The sequence below is a fragment of the Manacus candei genome, unplaced genomic scaffold, assembly GCF_025592945.1.
Source record: "Manacus candei isolate 608988 ecotype Guabito, Panama unplaced genomic scaffold, ASM2559294v1 h1tg000008l, whole genome shotgun sequence".
NCBI classification, from domain to species: Eukaryota; Metazoa; Chordata; class Aves; order Passeriformes; family Pipridae; genus Manacus; species Manacus candei.
The window spans coordinates 18,415,332-18,431,548 of NW_026138056.1; the positions used below are offsets into that span (position 1 = coordinate 18,415,332).

General features: G+C 38.3%; 1 protein-coding gene across 3 annotated transcripts in view; it reads right to left on the reverse strand.

The window, feature by feature from the left end:
* Nucleotides 1-2,440: 2,440 nt before the first annotated feature.
* ATP6V1H (ATPase H+ transporting V1 subunit H) overlaps nucleotides 2,441-16,217 on the reverse strand; it is a 47,884-nt gene continuing 34,107 nt past the window's right edge. For all 3 annotated transcript variants that reach the window (XM_051771918.1, XM_051771911.1, XM_051771921.1), the window contains exons 13-14: nucleotides 14,830-14,943; nucleotides 2,441-2,811 (exon numbers count right to left, since the gene is read on the reverse strand). In XM_051771918.1, coding sequence (XP_051627878.1) covers nucleotides 2,751-2,811; nucleotides 14,830-14,943 — 175 coding nt within the window. In that variant the 3' untranslated portion in view covers nucleotides 2,441-2,750. The remainder of the gene's footprint in view (nucleotides 2,812-14,829; nucleotides 14,944-16,217) is intronic.

Genomic DNA, 16,217 nt, shown 5'->3' on the forward strand with positions numbered 1-16,217 from the left:
ATCTGCCTGCCTGCACCATGCCAGATTTTGGGAGAACGCGGCTGAGCAAGTTAAGAGAGCTAATGTGACCAGGTGAATAGTAAAAACAGTGCTCAGTAGCAAAAGCTAACACTAAGCTTAACTTGTCAGATACAAAACAGATGCAGTAGAAAGTTTTATGAATTAGTTAAAATTCAACAAAAACTTTCGATTTTCCTGATTCCAAAGGTTAAAAGCTCCAGGACACCTCTGCCCTCATTTCTGTCTTGGGACCATGGATTCAAGGCCCTTCAGTGCCTACAGGTCTAGGATGGGACCATAGGATGGGAGATGAAGAACCTACTCTACAGTCCCCTGCTACACCAAAATTCCCCAGGACCACTAGGACACAGTGAGCACTCTGACTCCTGCAGAGACCTCAGCTCTGGCAACTTCAGTCCAAATTACTGGCTGCACAGGAAATTCCTCCCCCACAGGTTTCCAGGCTCCTTAAGATACAATTGTTGGCATCAACTCACTCAGACCATAACCCTTGAGCCACCTGAATCTCACCACTGGGGGCTGGAAATCTCAGAGCTTTCAGGTTTCACAGGCACTAGAGTATCAATACTGCACAGGGATAGAAGTGAAACAACAGAACTATTTCTTTAATTAAAAATCTGTTGGAGATAGATGGTGGAGAACGCCAGGTATCACATAGCTTAGAAACAGACCACATAATGAAGAATTAAACTATGCACAGAGTAATACTAGAAAAGCAAGAGAGAAGAATTTCTTTGTACAACACATGAACATAATACTCGCAATACTGAAACATAATGTTTCAGGACAACCCTTGTAAGCAATTTTGTTTCATGTAATGATTAGCTTGGTTATTTCTAGCTCCTCCAGAAATTCAAGGGGTTGCTATTGGTACCATTCATCATGTTTACTCATACAATTCAACCCTAAATCTCCTTACCAAGTAGTGTTTCAGTGTTCCTTTCAGAAAAGTAAACAACATACCTGGTTTTGAACGTGAGGGTATATTCCTTCCCCATTCATGCCCCACCATGGTTCTTGGGCCCAACAATACAGGTGTAACCATAGAACAAACCCTTTATTGCATTTGCAAGATAAGTCTTAGGTTCTCCTTACATCAACAAGTGGGACATGAGAATCTGACTTGTAGAGCAAGGTACTCGGCATTAAGAATCCAGCTTTCACTCGGTGTGCATTTCAAAAGGCCTTACTTCAAACATATCTTACCTGCTCCGGTGGACTGAACACTTGTCAAATAGCCAAGACACAGGGCATGTATGTCCTGAGCTTTAGCTTTATTGGAAGAACCCCATTCACATACTGACACCATCATGCGATGCAAATAGAAGTGTGAAATGCTGGGAGGACTCAAAGACTCATTTCAAAAGCATTCAACTGATCCAAGATAAAAATGGCAGTGTAGGTGCACCCTTGTTCTCCCAACAGCTTCCCACACCACCAGTATCCCCCATCACTGTGGGAATATGTAGAGCTAAGATCCACTCATGTAAACTGACTAGTCTGAGTGAAGGTTAATTCTTTTCAGGCTTCAGCATCTATCCTCATGATACTGACTGCAATATCAAAGCCTTTGCCTCCTATATGGAGAAGTAAACAATAGTCATTAAGCTACACAATCCAATTTTAATTAAGCAGGCCAAGAAATCATCAAACCATAATCCCCTAACTGTCCTCTCTCTTTACTGCAACAGTGGTCAAATTTTAATTACGTATGATGAAAAAAAATGTTCTCCAAATTTGCCTTTTCACTTGATGACAAAGTACTTTAAGCTTCCCCAGAGACTTGCACCACACAAGACTACCAAAAAGATTATGTTTGCCCCTTTTTTCTTTAAATTCTAAAAGTGAATTGCAAGAATATTAACTATGTAATGCTGCAAGTGCCTGGAGCCAGGTTTCTATCTATGCAACAAAATTATTTTCGCATGCCAATCCAAGATCATCTTAGATTTATTGATGCTTACATATTTTATACTGTCAAATTATAAACCACATAAAATACTGATAGCCAAATTTGTTATTAAAAAAACCCCAAACTTGATCTCTGATCTACAGCCTCAACAGTGGTGTTATACTGCTGGACTAACAGTCTTGAGTGCATCAGTTTTCACAGATGGAAGAGTTCTCATTTTCTTTTCCTCTTCTCATTTCCAGATTTTTTAATGAAGTCTCTAACAAGAGAAGTACTCCACACTAAAAAAAGCCCCACCTATACATTTGCTCTTATATACAATTTTAAAGCTGTTTTAAGAGTTGGTTTATATTTTAGTACCCATAATCAACATTTCTCAGGCTGCTGCACTTTCTATGGAACATCAAGTCAAATTTTGTCTGGAGACATATAAGGACTATTTGCTTTCCTTGGAAAGTGACAACACTGACAATCCACAAAAAGAAGAGAACAAATTTTCTGGACTAATTATAACATCCATTATGGAAGGGACATCCTTTATTAATATTCTTTATTATGAGAATAAATACATAAAACAAATGCAATATATTAGCCACATTTCTTCATATACATTCAGAATAGAACAAGAAGCTAATAGGCATAAGCATCAGAACTAGTTGAACAATTTTTTACTAAGCCAACAACACTAGAGGAAAGTTGGAATGTTTATGCACCAGTAGCAGAGAGGGAACATGTGATTTCAGTATTTTCTTTATATTAATTTTAAGACAAACATACTGTAGTTGTAAGCATGAACTGCATGAACTGATGGAAATGTTTAGCTCCGTGCGGTGGCCGTTTGAGGTTGTTCTGACTGCAACTGTTTTCCAAGGTATTCCCTGAAATACAGCAAAAAATTATATTGAGAAATGTCCTGGAGATTGGGGAGTGGGATAGTGGTGGCAAGTATGAAGTAGATAAAGAAGAAAAAGCTTTAAATTCAGAATTATTCCTTCAAATAACATCTACTGTCAACAGTCAACTGAAGCAACAATCAGAGTACCAAAGCTTTAGGTATCCATCAACTATCCCTATGAAAATAAAGTACAAATCAAACATCAACAAAGCTTTCTAGAAAAGGTCAAAGCCCAATGGTAACATTTAGACACCCTGAAAACTGATACAGGACACTTACACAAAGCTCACAGATTTTGCTTGTTGCAATATGCATTTCAGAGGCTGTGGCAAAACATTTAAAAGTATTTCTTCCCATAACCCAGCTGCATGAGCACAAGTAACACCAATGACATACTGGCAATATAACCCATAGGCTAACAAAACAGACACTGACTGAATAACTGCACATTCAAGTTGGAAAAAAGAAGACAGAATCAATCTAGTCCCACAGTATAACAACACTTCTTTAAAGTGATTTCTTCACCTGCACTTTGAAGTGCACTAAGTCACTTATTTTCTATCTCTCCTCTCAACCCAGGAAAAAACACTCCCCAAATTGTTAGTATGTGCCTTGAGCAACAATATCTAAATTCTATGGAAAAATAACTGCACAATTCTTCTGGATGTTTCAATCCTTCAATCTCTCCTGTGAAAGCAGATCAACACTTCACAGAACCACAAAAAAGCTGAAAGAGGTCTTTAATAATAATACTTGGGTTGCTGCCTGTTACTGAAAACACAATATTTGTACCACTGTATCAGCTGAAAGAGAGGTTTCAGGACTCATGAAATGTAGGCGTTCTTTTTCCATTGCTGATCATACACTTAGTACCATGTTTTTTCTCACTACACAGATATTTCAACCTACACAGGCTAAACAATAGAAGCAGCTCAGAGGAATGATGTTCAGAATGAAGTCTTAAAAAAAAAAAATCCCCTAACTTGAGTATGTGCTTTTGCTTTATTAAAAAAAATAAATTAAAAATATCAGTTCTTTTTGCACATTTCAAAAAATAGTTTTCAGCTTAGTGTCCTGTGAGACACCTATTCCCTGTGCATTACAACTCCTATCACACAATGAAGTTTAGCACCTCAACTGCATCACCCAACACCCCTTTTCTCAGTTTTAGCATTAAGCATCCAGAAAACCAAAATTCCTGTAAGATACACTGTTGCCTTCAAACATTACTGGCAAAGAAAATAACACAGAGTTCGTATGCTGAACCATATGCTACGATTTAGCACCTTCCTTCACAGCTTCATCAGGTGTTGCTGCAGAATGCTTGGGCTGCACTCAATAGATATGACTCTTGATCATAACAGGCAGGTTATCACCCTCAAAGCAGAGACTCCTGAGGGCAAAGAATGAAATGAGCTGCTCTTTTTTGTGGTTTTACAGGACTCAAATGTGTACCACCAAAACAAACAAAATTGAAAGTCATCCAAAAACACAGCCAGCAACTATGGAAGGTCTTCCAAACTCAAACATTGTCCTGCTCGTTGGAAGTTGTTTTTTTTTTCATTTGTTTCATGCCTACATGCACGTACTGACTCTAGCGTTTCTTCTCTGACATCGAGCTTTGAAAGCCTTGACACTTGCTTCATACATGGCTCTGCTCACCGTATTACAAGCCCACAACATTACTTACTCTTAAAGCACAGATGAACCACATTGAATGTGAAATTTCTACACCATTACTTTGAAGCAGGAAAATCAATCAAGCTAACAATCCATAACACTACAACTGTTGCATAGCTCACACTGTTTCAGATGCATGATGAAGGCTCCCACATAGTCAAGTATATTGAGCAAAAATCTCCAAGAAGTCAGAGCAGTAGCACATTTTGTATGTACTTAGCGCCCCCAGAGACATATTCAACTTCTAACAACATACAGTAAGTAGAACAGTATCTTCCCTACAAAACCTTTTGTAGGTGTGAAGTCCATAGGCAAGGAAAAGCTCTCATCCCGTTTTCCCATACAGAATAGTACCTGCAGTTACTCCTCTACATTGTCATCCCACAAGCCCAGGTAAAAACCCCAGTGTTCCTACCCCATCACCTCTTTAGTCACCACCAAGGGCCCCTGAAATGCAAAAACCTTGCATCACCAGCTGTGACAAGTACCAGTTAATTTTCTGTTTGGTTATCACTTCCATCCGAGTGTCACTGGTTAACCCAGGACAAGTTCTTTCACGGTCTCTGTTAGTTGAACATAGAATCACAGAATGGTTTGGGTTGGAAGGGACCTTCAGGATCAACTAGTTCCAAACCCCCTGACACAGGCAGGGACACCTTCCTCTAGACCAGGTTGCTCAAAGCCCTAGCCAACCTGGCCTTGAACACTGCCAGGGATGGGGCATCCATAACTTCTCTGGACAGCCTGTTCCAGTGTTTTAGCACCCTCACAGTAAAGAACTTCTTCCTGATACCTAATCTAAATCAACCCTCTTTTACTTTAAAGCCATCACCTCTTGACCTATCACTAAATGGCCTCTTGAAAAGTCCCTTCAGCTTTCCTGTAGCCTCCTTTCAGTATTGAAAGGGTGTTCTAATGTCTTCCCAGAGCCTTCTCTTGTCCAGGCTGAAGAACCTCAACTCTGAGCTTTTCCTCACAGGAGAGGTGTTCCATCCCTCTAAATCATCTCTGTGGCCCTCCTCTTGACCTGCTCCAACAAGAGTTCCCATCCCCAGGCTATTACAAATCAAGAGTCTAATACTTTTTATTTATCCTGCACTGTTCCTTAGTTAAATCTTGAGAGAAAAACTGGGATTTGAAAAATTACTGTTTATCTCACAAAATTAAAGTTACATTTAAGAATGCAAGCATTCAATACTTTGCACTGTAGGAGCACGTACGCTCAAAGGATAGATCTTGTGTCCAAGATAAAAAAATCATTTCAAAAAATATTCCGAGTAGCATCTAGGAGATTTGTGATGCATGCTACAACGGAAAGTAATGAGGAATTAGACTTAGGGGTTTTTTTTATGAATTGGACCGCTTCAACCTATTTTAAACCATTTTCCTCACACTAGAACAGAAAGGCCTTTATAAAAATGTCAGTTTTAGCCACCTTCTGACTTCCTTCAACATAAAACTATCTTTATCATAAAGCAGATGAAGCCAGACCAAACGAGTTTGCATTTACAGATAATAATATTCAAACATGAAACAAATGATTCAGTATAAATTTACAGGAACACAAAATATTACGTCTGCATTGCAGAAAAGTTTCAAACATGCAACTGGAGTACATCACTTTTGAGAAGCTTACATTTCTCAATTAAAGCTCAGATCAACGAAACTTGAAACACCACACTTTTTCACCTCCCTGCTCATTCAGAAGTCTGATGGTGAGGCATAAGTAATTTCCATTTGTAAATTAATCTTTCCATTCTTATTAGAATAACTGAGATTCCTTCCACACTAGCAATTTCCCCTTTTTCAGGCCTCTCTTTAAACACACATTTTCTGTTATTTCTGAAGCGCTTCTTCCAAGAAGAAAAGGAAGCTTGGAGGCAAATACATGAATTTGTTGTATCTCAAATTCTTATTCCAACTTGTTGCTTCATTCTGCTTAATTTAATTGGCTTTGTTTCATAGGAGAGACACTGCCACCCTGAAGCTAAGATATACTTAAGTGTTGCAGTAATTGCACAGTTGTTTAAAGGTGATTTAGGAAAAGGCACATGGAACTGATCCAACATGTAAGGCAACAAATTCAGTGAGTATGGAACAAGGAGATAATCGCAAAGTGGCAAAAGACACTACCTGAAAATTTTATACTAATATATACTATATACCAATGGACTGTTTTCAACAACAATCAATGATAGAAGGGAAAGTTATAAGACACATACAACAGATTTCTAGAGGCTGTGTGCTAAAAGGAACAAGCCTTGAAGTTTAAGGAGTACTGCTTTTAGTGTTATACTCCAAATTCCAGTGCAGTCAGATTTACCCGTCCATGAAAGAACATCGAAAATTATAGGGAAGGGAAGAAAAGTAGATGAAGCATAGAAGAAACAAAGGGTAAGGTTTTCATATTTTCTTTTCTATAATATTTATTTTAAACTTTGCTTCCTGTTTATTAAAGAACCAAGTTATCCAAAAAAGATTTGATAGTCTTGAACATCTGCAGTTTCTAGTTTGGTTTAGTAGACTGAGGTTCCCAACAGACAGGATGCCCTCCTTCGACAAAGAACAAAATATAAGTATGGATTTTATTTTTCTCTATCTAAATACAAACCTAGAGTCCCATACTTTTGAGAGTGAAATTGAAAAGCTAGTTCTAAAGAAATCCTTTCCCTTATGAAAGAGTACAGAAGTGTAATAAAGCTACAGTAGAAAGTCTACCACTTGACACAACACATTCAAATAACATTGCCAACATACAGTGTTTACAGAAAAATCATAAATATATGATGAACAGTTAAACAAGTTCACAGGACAGGCAGCAGATAGAATAGTTTGAACAGATTGAACAGTTTTGCCATCTTTATGTTGCATTTCTGCTAGTGGTCTAATAACATGGAGAGAGGTTATTAGACCTGTAGAGAGAGATGGACCAGTTTTAGTAATTTATTGTGGCTTTACAAATAGGTATTTGAATTACACAACTGATATATTCCCAATTCTAAGCAGGTTAAACTGTCCCGTGAAAGCATTGCTCTTGGAAGTGTAACACTGCTGCAGAAACAACTCCACAGACTAGCACTCCCTGGAACCTCTGAGCAGCCTACACACAGTGGCAACACAAGGTCACAGCCATCTGTCAAATCTCTACCTAATCCAATGGGAGACAAAGCTGGAACAGCTGCCCTTCAACCCATTCCAGCTGTGTACTCCTGCCTTTCTCACGGGGTATTTAAGGCATTCTGGTGAGACTGCTCTCTGTTCATTTAACTCTCAACTGAACTGCTTTCTGTTAAGCAGCCCCCTTGAACCTGATTCAAGGCTTAACACCTGCAGTGTCACACTAATGCTAGTGATGCCTGGGAAAAGGGCAGGTGGAGCTGGAGAGGGGCCACCACAGGTGCATTTGCCTTGCCACAGAGCCATGGTCTTGGAAGCTAGGAAAGAAAATAAAGAAGCCAGGGCTCAAATCAAACCTGAAGTTAATATTTGGTTCCTGAAATGGAATATTAACATATCATACTGCTGGATCCCAAGTTATATCACTGGATATTTTTATGTATCATTTTATGCTCCTCATTATCATGTGCTTCACAGAAGTAAACAGAAATTGTACAGCTACAAAAGCAGTAAACTAAAAAAACAAAGAGATATTTTCCTAGAGAGCTGGGTTGGGAAGACTGACAAAGCTGGAGTGCTAACACAGGAAAACTGCAGCCCTCTTCTGTCACTTGTTTGCTGAACACAATTTTCTTCTTTGACTCTGGATTAATGCAATATGAAATACTTCAATTTTTAAAGTGTTAAAGATTATAAAACATTTGTCTATTATACCAACGCAGACCATAAGTAGTGCTGAAGGTAAGCCATCACAAACCAACACCAAAAGCAAAGAAACAAATGTATATGCAACAGAATCAAAGCTACTTTGACCAAACAGTTTGGGACTCCACCACATCAAAGTGTTATTTCAGTAGAACCATGGTGATTTTTACCATGTATCTCCTTGACCTACATATATGGTTGGGGATCCTAAGAGAGAGGAGATACTACAAAATTCTCTGCAGTTCTCAATATGTAGTTTTACAGATTCCACTTCATAAAAACAAGTAGAACAAAAGCCAACTGTTAAGATGAACAGCACTTAGGACATTGTTTCACTTTAATTATTCACTAGAGAGAGACATTCAACATTCTGATGTGCACATTAAAACTACACAGTCTGAATGGTTGTGCAGAAGGATTATAAATGTTACATGAAAGGTGGGTTTTTTTCCAAATGGAGCCTCTCTTCAGCTGAATGCAATAACATTGATAGAAAATCTACAGATAATCTCCTGATTACTAAAACCTTTACTCATAGGATGGTTTAAAGCCCTCCTTATGACACGAAATGCAAAATTAATGCATTCAAACCGAGACACTGCAAGAACCTGATTTTCACTAAGCAGTTTCCCTTCAGAGGAAAGTCCCTTTTTTGAAGAAGTTATTATGGACTTCCAGTTCACAACTTCACATCTTCACATATGAAGAAACAGCAGATCAATGAGGTCTTATAAAAAGGCTATTATTTAAGTATTTGATCAGATTTTGAAAATAGACTACAAATTCAATTTGAGATATGCCTTTCTATTCGAGAGACAAAGTATAAGTAATTTTTCACTTATAAGATACACTGTGAGCTCACACACAGAGCCCTTCTGTGAACTAAAAAAGACCACATGACTAAACCATGGAACATGGTTTGAAAGTAATTTTATATTTAATCAGAAGATTTAGTTGCCACAAAGAATTTTGTTGCTTTCAACACATATAAGCTTTAATGTTTGCCCAGCATATGTCAGAATGACTGACATAAATAATGTTTAACTGATTTTTCCTATCAGGAAATCAAATCTTTAAAGTAATACTAATCAGAAGTAAACTATCAAAAAGTTACTTCTTTGGTGACACGTTTTTCAGTGTAAGACATGAAAATGAGCAATTTCTTTGAAAAAAGAAAATGCAAACTGAGAATGTTTGATATTTGTAAAATATTTGCTCCACACTATCACATGCTCTAGAAATACTAAAACTGTGTTTTTGCAATGTGTAGAGATCTTATGACAGAAAACATGATCACAGTGTGAATACCAGAGAGGATATGCACAATAAAAACCACACCTCCTACCTGTATGGAATTAAGCTTTATATATACATATACATAAATAATACATATTTATGCTCAAATAAAAAGATGGAGCACTCCACTAGATACTAAGTGTGCCTATAACTAATTGGAATTTTGCCTAACTTCTCTCATTTCAGCAAGAAACTGTTCTTTTAAAAAAATACTACCTTTTATCAGGAACACTTCTCAAACTTTTCAGTTAGTTAACTTCTTTTAACTACTAAAAGGGAATTGTATTGATGATGAAGGCTAAGAAACAGGACAAATAAATACAGTGGAGTGCACTATCTTGTAGGCATTGTTTCCCAGATTTAAGTCTATTAAGCATTCCAGACCTCAGTGTTGGGATGGGGGAAAAACCAAGAGGCAGGGGGCACAAGCTTTATGGATGCCAGTTACCTCTCATTACACCTTGCACTTCTCACTACCAAATGCAATCATGGTATGGAAGCTATCTATAGAATAAATTTCTAAATATAGAATACTGCAAATCCTAGGCAGTTTCAAATTTTTTAACGTCTCTCTGCAGAACTCTCAATTTTAAAAGATGGAAAGCAAGTAATTTTGTCTAGGATGTGCACTTAAAAAATCACATATGAAACTGTTGCATCTTCAAAGGTCATCCAAATTTGTTGCTTCAATCAGTATGCCAGTTATTAATTCCACTTCCCAAACTATACTTGATCATGCTCAAGTGATACATCCTAACCCACTGTTTAGCATCCGCCAACATACCCATACTCTCCATGTAGGTATCAGTGCATCAGAGAGCACTTATTCTAAAAGTCTGCCTGTTGAAAGGAAGTTGATAGCTCAGGAACCTGGGAGATGAGGTATCACATCTGAGCCCAGAGGTAAGAGCTGGATCCCTCCCTGACAGCAGCTCACTACTACAGCATAAGCAGAAAGATGGGGCAGCACAGTCCATTAGTTTACTCAGCGGGAGCAACTGCCAATGCACCAGCTCTTCCATGACCCTGAACCAGCCAGAGGAAAAATAAACAAGTTTGCAATCAGATCCACTATGGTTTCAGTAGCACTTGTATGAATAGTGAAGAACATTTGAATTACAGAGGTTAAGCCACTGCATTTTACTTTACATTTGTATGAACAAGATCACACGTGATCTATCTCTGCATGTCAGTTAGATTGGATATTGCAACCATTCTCTTCTATTTACGACCTCTGGTCCCCAGCTCCCAGCAGCACTGCTGCTAACAGAGTAAGAAAAAAGTAATATGCTGCTCTAACTACAAGAGACATGAGCAAACTTTTCTGGGCCTAACCCACCTAGAAGATAAGCAAGTTGTGGAAACTAATGCACTGTTTTAGGTGACCAGTAAGGGCACAAATAAAATATGCATTAAAAGCACGATATCTAGATTTCACCTAGATCTTATTTTAGTGAAATAATAGAAGGTTGGAATTAACGCCTTTAAAATGAAGCCAAGAGATGCTAGGTTTACAAATCTGAAAGACAAAAGATTGTTCCCACTGCTTAACTTCAGGCACTGAAGCTGCTCTGCACTGCTCTAAAAACCTACTTCTCTCTGTTGTTCATACAAGGAATTTGAAGGTCCTTTGAGTCACAACAACCCATCCCTGAAATTCAGTAAAATGTTGTGCCATGAAGCACATGAAAGGCACCTGCTTCATCTGTAGCGATTAACATACTGTGTTTCTTTAAAGTGATACATGTAAGTGCTGTTAGAACTTAATGATTTGATTCCTTTAAACTTTGCATCATTAAGAACATTGCTCCAAGCAGGACTAGGTTCCCAAAACAAGTTCCTAATACTAAAAACAACAAGTCGGTATCGCCTCTGAACACCAGCAAAGACAGGGAATAAGGAGACGATGTTTCTCTTAAATAGTTAAAGCAAAGACTGAACAGGACACACAAAAAACTTTGTGCTATCTTTGCCAGGCCAAACTCTCCCACTTGCCAATAACAGGTTTTTGCCATCAGCACGGGGTGCCATGACTAACACAGTTCAAATCAGAGTGGAACTCAGGATTAATTACCATGTATAGGCATTAAGAGATGCCAAAAAGATAATTTTGCTCCCTGCTGCATCAAGTGCATGATGATTTAATGTGCAAATGTAACTGGAATATTTCACCTGAACTTATCTGAAAAGCTGACAGCAGTTACTGCTTTTGCCAGCACAGCTTCACCATTTAACAGAATGCCTGACAGTCTGATTTCTCCCCATTTATCCCTGACTTAAAAACCCCTAAGGGAAAGATAGTTGAGCAGCCTGTAATGAACCACTCAAATTACTTAGGAGTTAACTGTCTCTAAGTTGAGTTATTAGCAGTCTAATGATACAGCTGCATCTTAAGCAGAATGATACTTCAGCTGCCCCATGACACTCCCTCACTTCAGGTACCAGAAGTCTTCCTTACTCTGCTTCTTCAGGGCACAGCACTTGCACCAAGCCTCATCCTGGCAGAGCAAACCTGTATTTTTGCATCCTTATCTCAGTCAGCCTCCAGACTAGGAAATGCCTGACTACTTCTGTCATGCAAGTGTCACAGACAGTAATATAGAGTTGTTCCATGCCAATTAAACTGAAGGACACACGACAATTGCTTTGAGGGAAATAACTGGACTTCCAGAATATCTGGAAGCAAGAGGAAAAATGTTTATTGTTTCTCCAGCTCTGAAGCGCAAGGAAAGTAAAACCTTGAAGTTGCTGAATAATCCATCTCATGAAGTAAAGCTAAATAAGTAGGCACTTAAACTGCACTGTGCTGCATTCAGGGGACTCTGGGGAGAAGGGACAGCAACGAAACAGAAGACCTCCTGACACTCATCAAAAGCCAGATGTATACAAAGATAGATCCAGCTTCCCACATTCGAACAGTGTGTCATTTCCTTAGCTGAAACTATCTGATGTCCATGGCAGGGGGAGCACTACTCTGGCAAATATGAGCCAAGGATAATGTGTCTCAGAGGCTTGTTCCAATAAGAATTGAACAGGAAAATACTCCCTACAGAGATGACCATATGGATCTGAAAATGGCACTAAGTTACACAGATCCTTTTACTGACACCTCTGAAGAACTGAAACTAGGTGTTTCTGCCATCTCCCTCTCAGCCTCAAGTCTAAAAACTGTGAAAAGCAGGCACAGAAATGCTCGTGCCATTAAAAAACCAAGACAAATCTAGAAGATCAGATATGATGTTTTTACAAGTAGTATTCTCAAGTTGAAAGTGCAAAAGAGCCAGGTTAGGCATTCAGGAAAAGTTTTACTACCAGTGAGGTTTGCATTGGAGAAAGACCGGCGTTTCATATATTTATCACCACATTTTCAAGACATCAGAACACACCTGCCCCTACTGCAGAAAGCAAATTCAGTAACTTAACCTCCCATGCTGTAATCTCTATTTAGTTACAACTGGTTTATAATACTCAGGATGTTTCAAATATATGAGAATAGCATAGTGAGAAATGTATCAAACTGAGAAGCAGAGTGGAGTGTAATATACAATAATGACCAAAAATTAGGTTGCACATGACCATGCGTTTAGTCTCCATCTCCACACACTCAGAAATTCCATATTATTTACCAACGTACTTCTTACACATGGAGAATATTAACTCTGGATTGTTCATAGTAAGATATTTAAACATGTTTCCCTGTTATAGAAGGTTCCCACAATACGTGAGAGGGAGAGTAGGACAAAATGAACATAACACACATGAGAACTAAACCCCATTTTCTTCAGAAGGAGAGGCAGAAAACTAGCTTGGTTTTACCTAAGATACGCTGCAGGGAGAGATGACAGGAGCTCTTTGTCAGCCTTGCCAGCCTGTCAGGACAAGTAGGCGACTTAAACTGTCAGAAGGCACTCAACAGACCTTGTTCCCCTACCACTTGCACACACTAGCATCATCACTGCTCAGTCTTTTTAAAAGATCACATTGTCTCAGAAGTGACAAAACTGAAAGAAGTTACAGATACTTCCAAGCACTAAGCTTTCCAGAAATAAAAAAAAAAATGCTGTTAAAGTTCAAAATTAAATTAGTTGTTTGTATCCCAATATCTATGTTCCAATGTACCCAGATGTACTGTTGCATTTCATCTTCCTTTCAGGCAATGCCAAATTGAAAATAAGAGCTCTGGTGTAATCATAATTCATAATCAGATTAAGAACTCCTAATTAGTATTTTTAACTCTCCATGCTTTATGCTTAGAATACCTAATTAGTTTGGCAAGTTATACAAAGTTGTTACATGAAGTTTTTCATAACTTCACTCCTTCGGTGCTTCCCTATAAAGATCCTGTGCTCTGTTGGAAGGGCAGCATCACCCACCAGCAAGTTCTGTGGCAAAACATGCCAAGACTTAGGGGTTGTTAGAGAACTAGTTAACAAACAACGAAAGAAAAACTTCAAACACTATTCTCAGTGATTGATGAAAGAGGTACCAAAGTGAGATTTTCAACTTCATCAAACCAACCAGCCTATAAATGTCTGCTACTCCAGAAGTTCAAAAAAGTTGTATCTGCAACCCTTAAAATGGCAACATAAAAATAACAGTGTAGAATGGGAGAAAGGACTAGAGCAAAGAACAAGGTAAAGGAATGGTCAGGTACGCACTTGGTAAAGCAACTGCCAATTAAGTACTTGAACAAGTACAAGCCTAAATTACAGTTTGTACTGAATATTAAGCAGTCCAAATAAAATCATTATAGAATATCCTGAGTTGGAAAGGAACCACAAGGATCATCGAGTCCAGCTCCAGGCCGTGCACAGGACTGGCCTAAGAATTATACCATGTACCTGAGAGCATTGTCAAGAAGCTCTTGAACTCTGTCAGGTTTGGTGCTGTGACAACTTCCCTGGGGAGCCTGTTCCAGTGCCCAATCACCCTCTGGCTGAAGAAACTTTTCCTAATATACAACCTTAGTTAAAATACATTGTTAAGTGAATTACTCACCTGACATTCAACCATGTAAGGTGAAGCTACTCAATTCAACTGCTTCCAAATTACACAGAAAAGCTAAGTTCTTACAACCAAGATCATACTGCTCTATTGTTTAAAAATTGCTGTCTTTCCATATAAAGAAATCTACTGCCTTGAATCCTCTCTCCACATCCAAGATTTCTCACTGTTAGTTGCAAGTTAAATAATCTTCACTTACCAATTGTGAACCATGAGCTTCTGCACAGCCAGTAGTGCATTATAACGAACTTGCTGGTCTTCGTGATGCATGTGGTTCATTACCAGCTGCTTACCACCAAGTTGTTCAATCACTCTGAAAGAGAAGAGGGGAGCAGTTATTTTGACATTACTTTGAATTCTGGGTAGCTATCCTATCCAACCACTTCACACTCAAGGCATTAAGAGGTTAAGTTATATGTAATATTTATTTTATTAAAAATATTTATTTCCTAACATACACATCTTATTTCACATGTTACAAATGCAGATTATGTATTTGTAACATTTGTTACAAATGCAGATTATGTCCTACTACCTACTGGGTTTTTTAAATTTTTTTTTAAGAATTCACAACAACAGAAAGTGTTTGTACTGGACTCCTGTTTGCTTCCCACTATCTACTTCTATTAACTTTGAAATAAACAATCAAGGAAAGAATCCTTTTCAGAGGGGTTTTATCCAGCTCAATATCAGCTTGAAAGGGTCAGCGGGGTACAGCATTATCAATTATTAGGTAGGAGGTAGTGCTGCCCTCTCCTCCACAAATGGATGATAACCAGGTCACTCCATTTTTTGTAAGAATAAAACCCCAATCTAGTCCAGCACAGAAAAATCCTTGTAATCACATCAATACCTATTAAATCACCCACCTGGTACGCATAGTACTTTTTGATATTCAAACTGTATTAGAGCCACAGCTACTCCTGCACAAGAGGCAGAACCGGCTGCTAAGGTACCATTTCCAGAAAAATTATGTTTCAGCTTCATCTTTCACTACGAACCTTACCACCATAGTCAACCATAGCTTTTTCATAGCTATACCAAGTTCCCTGTGAAATACCCATGAAAGCTTGTGTCGCATTCATGAACATATCATTTCTTCATAAAAACAAAAAACAGAAGGCAACACACTTAAAACCTAAAAAAGTATCACCATCCAGATGACTCTACGTGCAGCACTTCGGTCTGTCATAATAAAAATAATAAAGTTCAGAGAGTATTTGCAAGGAATATTTAATCTGATTACTCACTGACTTTCATATGGTTTTCTACATGAGTTCTCTCACACATCACTTAGTATTTAAACATACTATCCTGTGAAGAGGTTATCACTTGCATTAGTCTTAACCTGATGCTGTCCTGCCATTTTAAGCTTGCATGAGCTACCTGAGTTCAGCACAGCTCTTTTCATGGTCAAATTAATGTACTGCTGCTGCATAACACAACGTATTTTTGTAAGCTGCAGAATGGGTATGAAGACATAGCATGGAAACGAAAAAGAGACTATCCAATTCTGTTTTATAACTCCGTCAAATCCATCCCTAAGATCACAGGGAATATTATTTCCTAACAATATTAAAACATTTA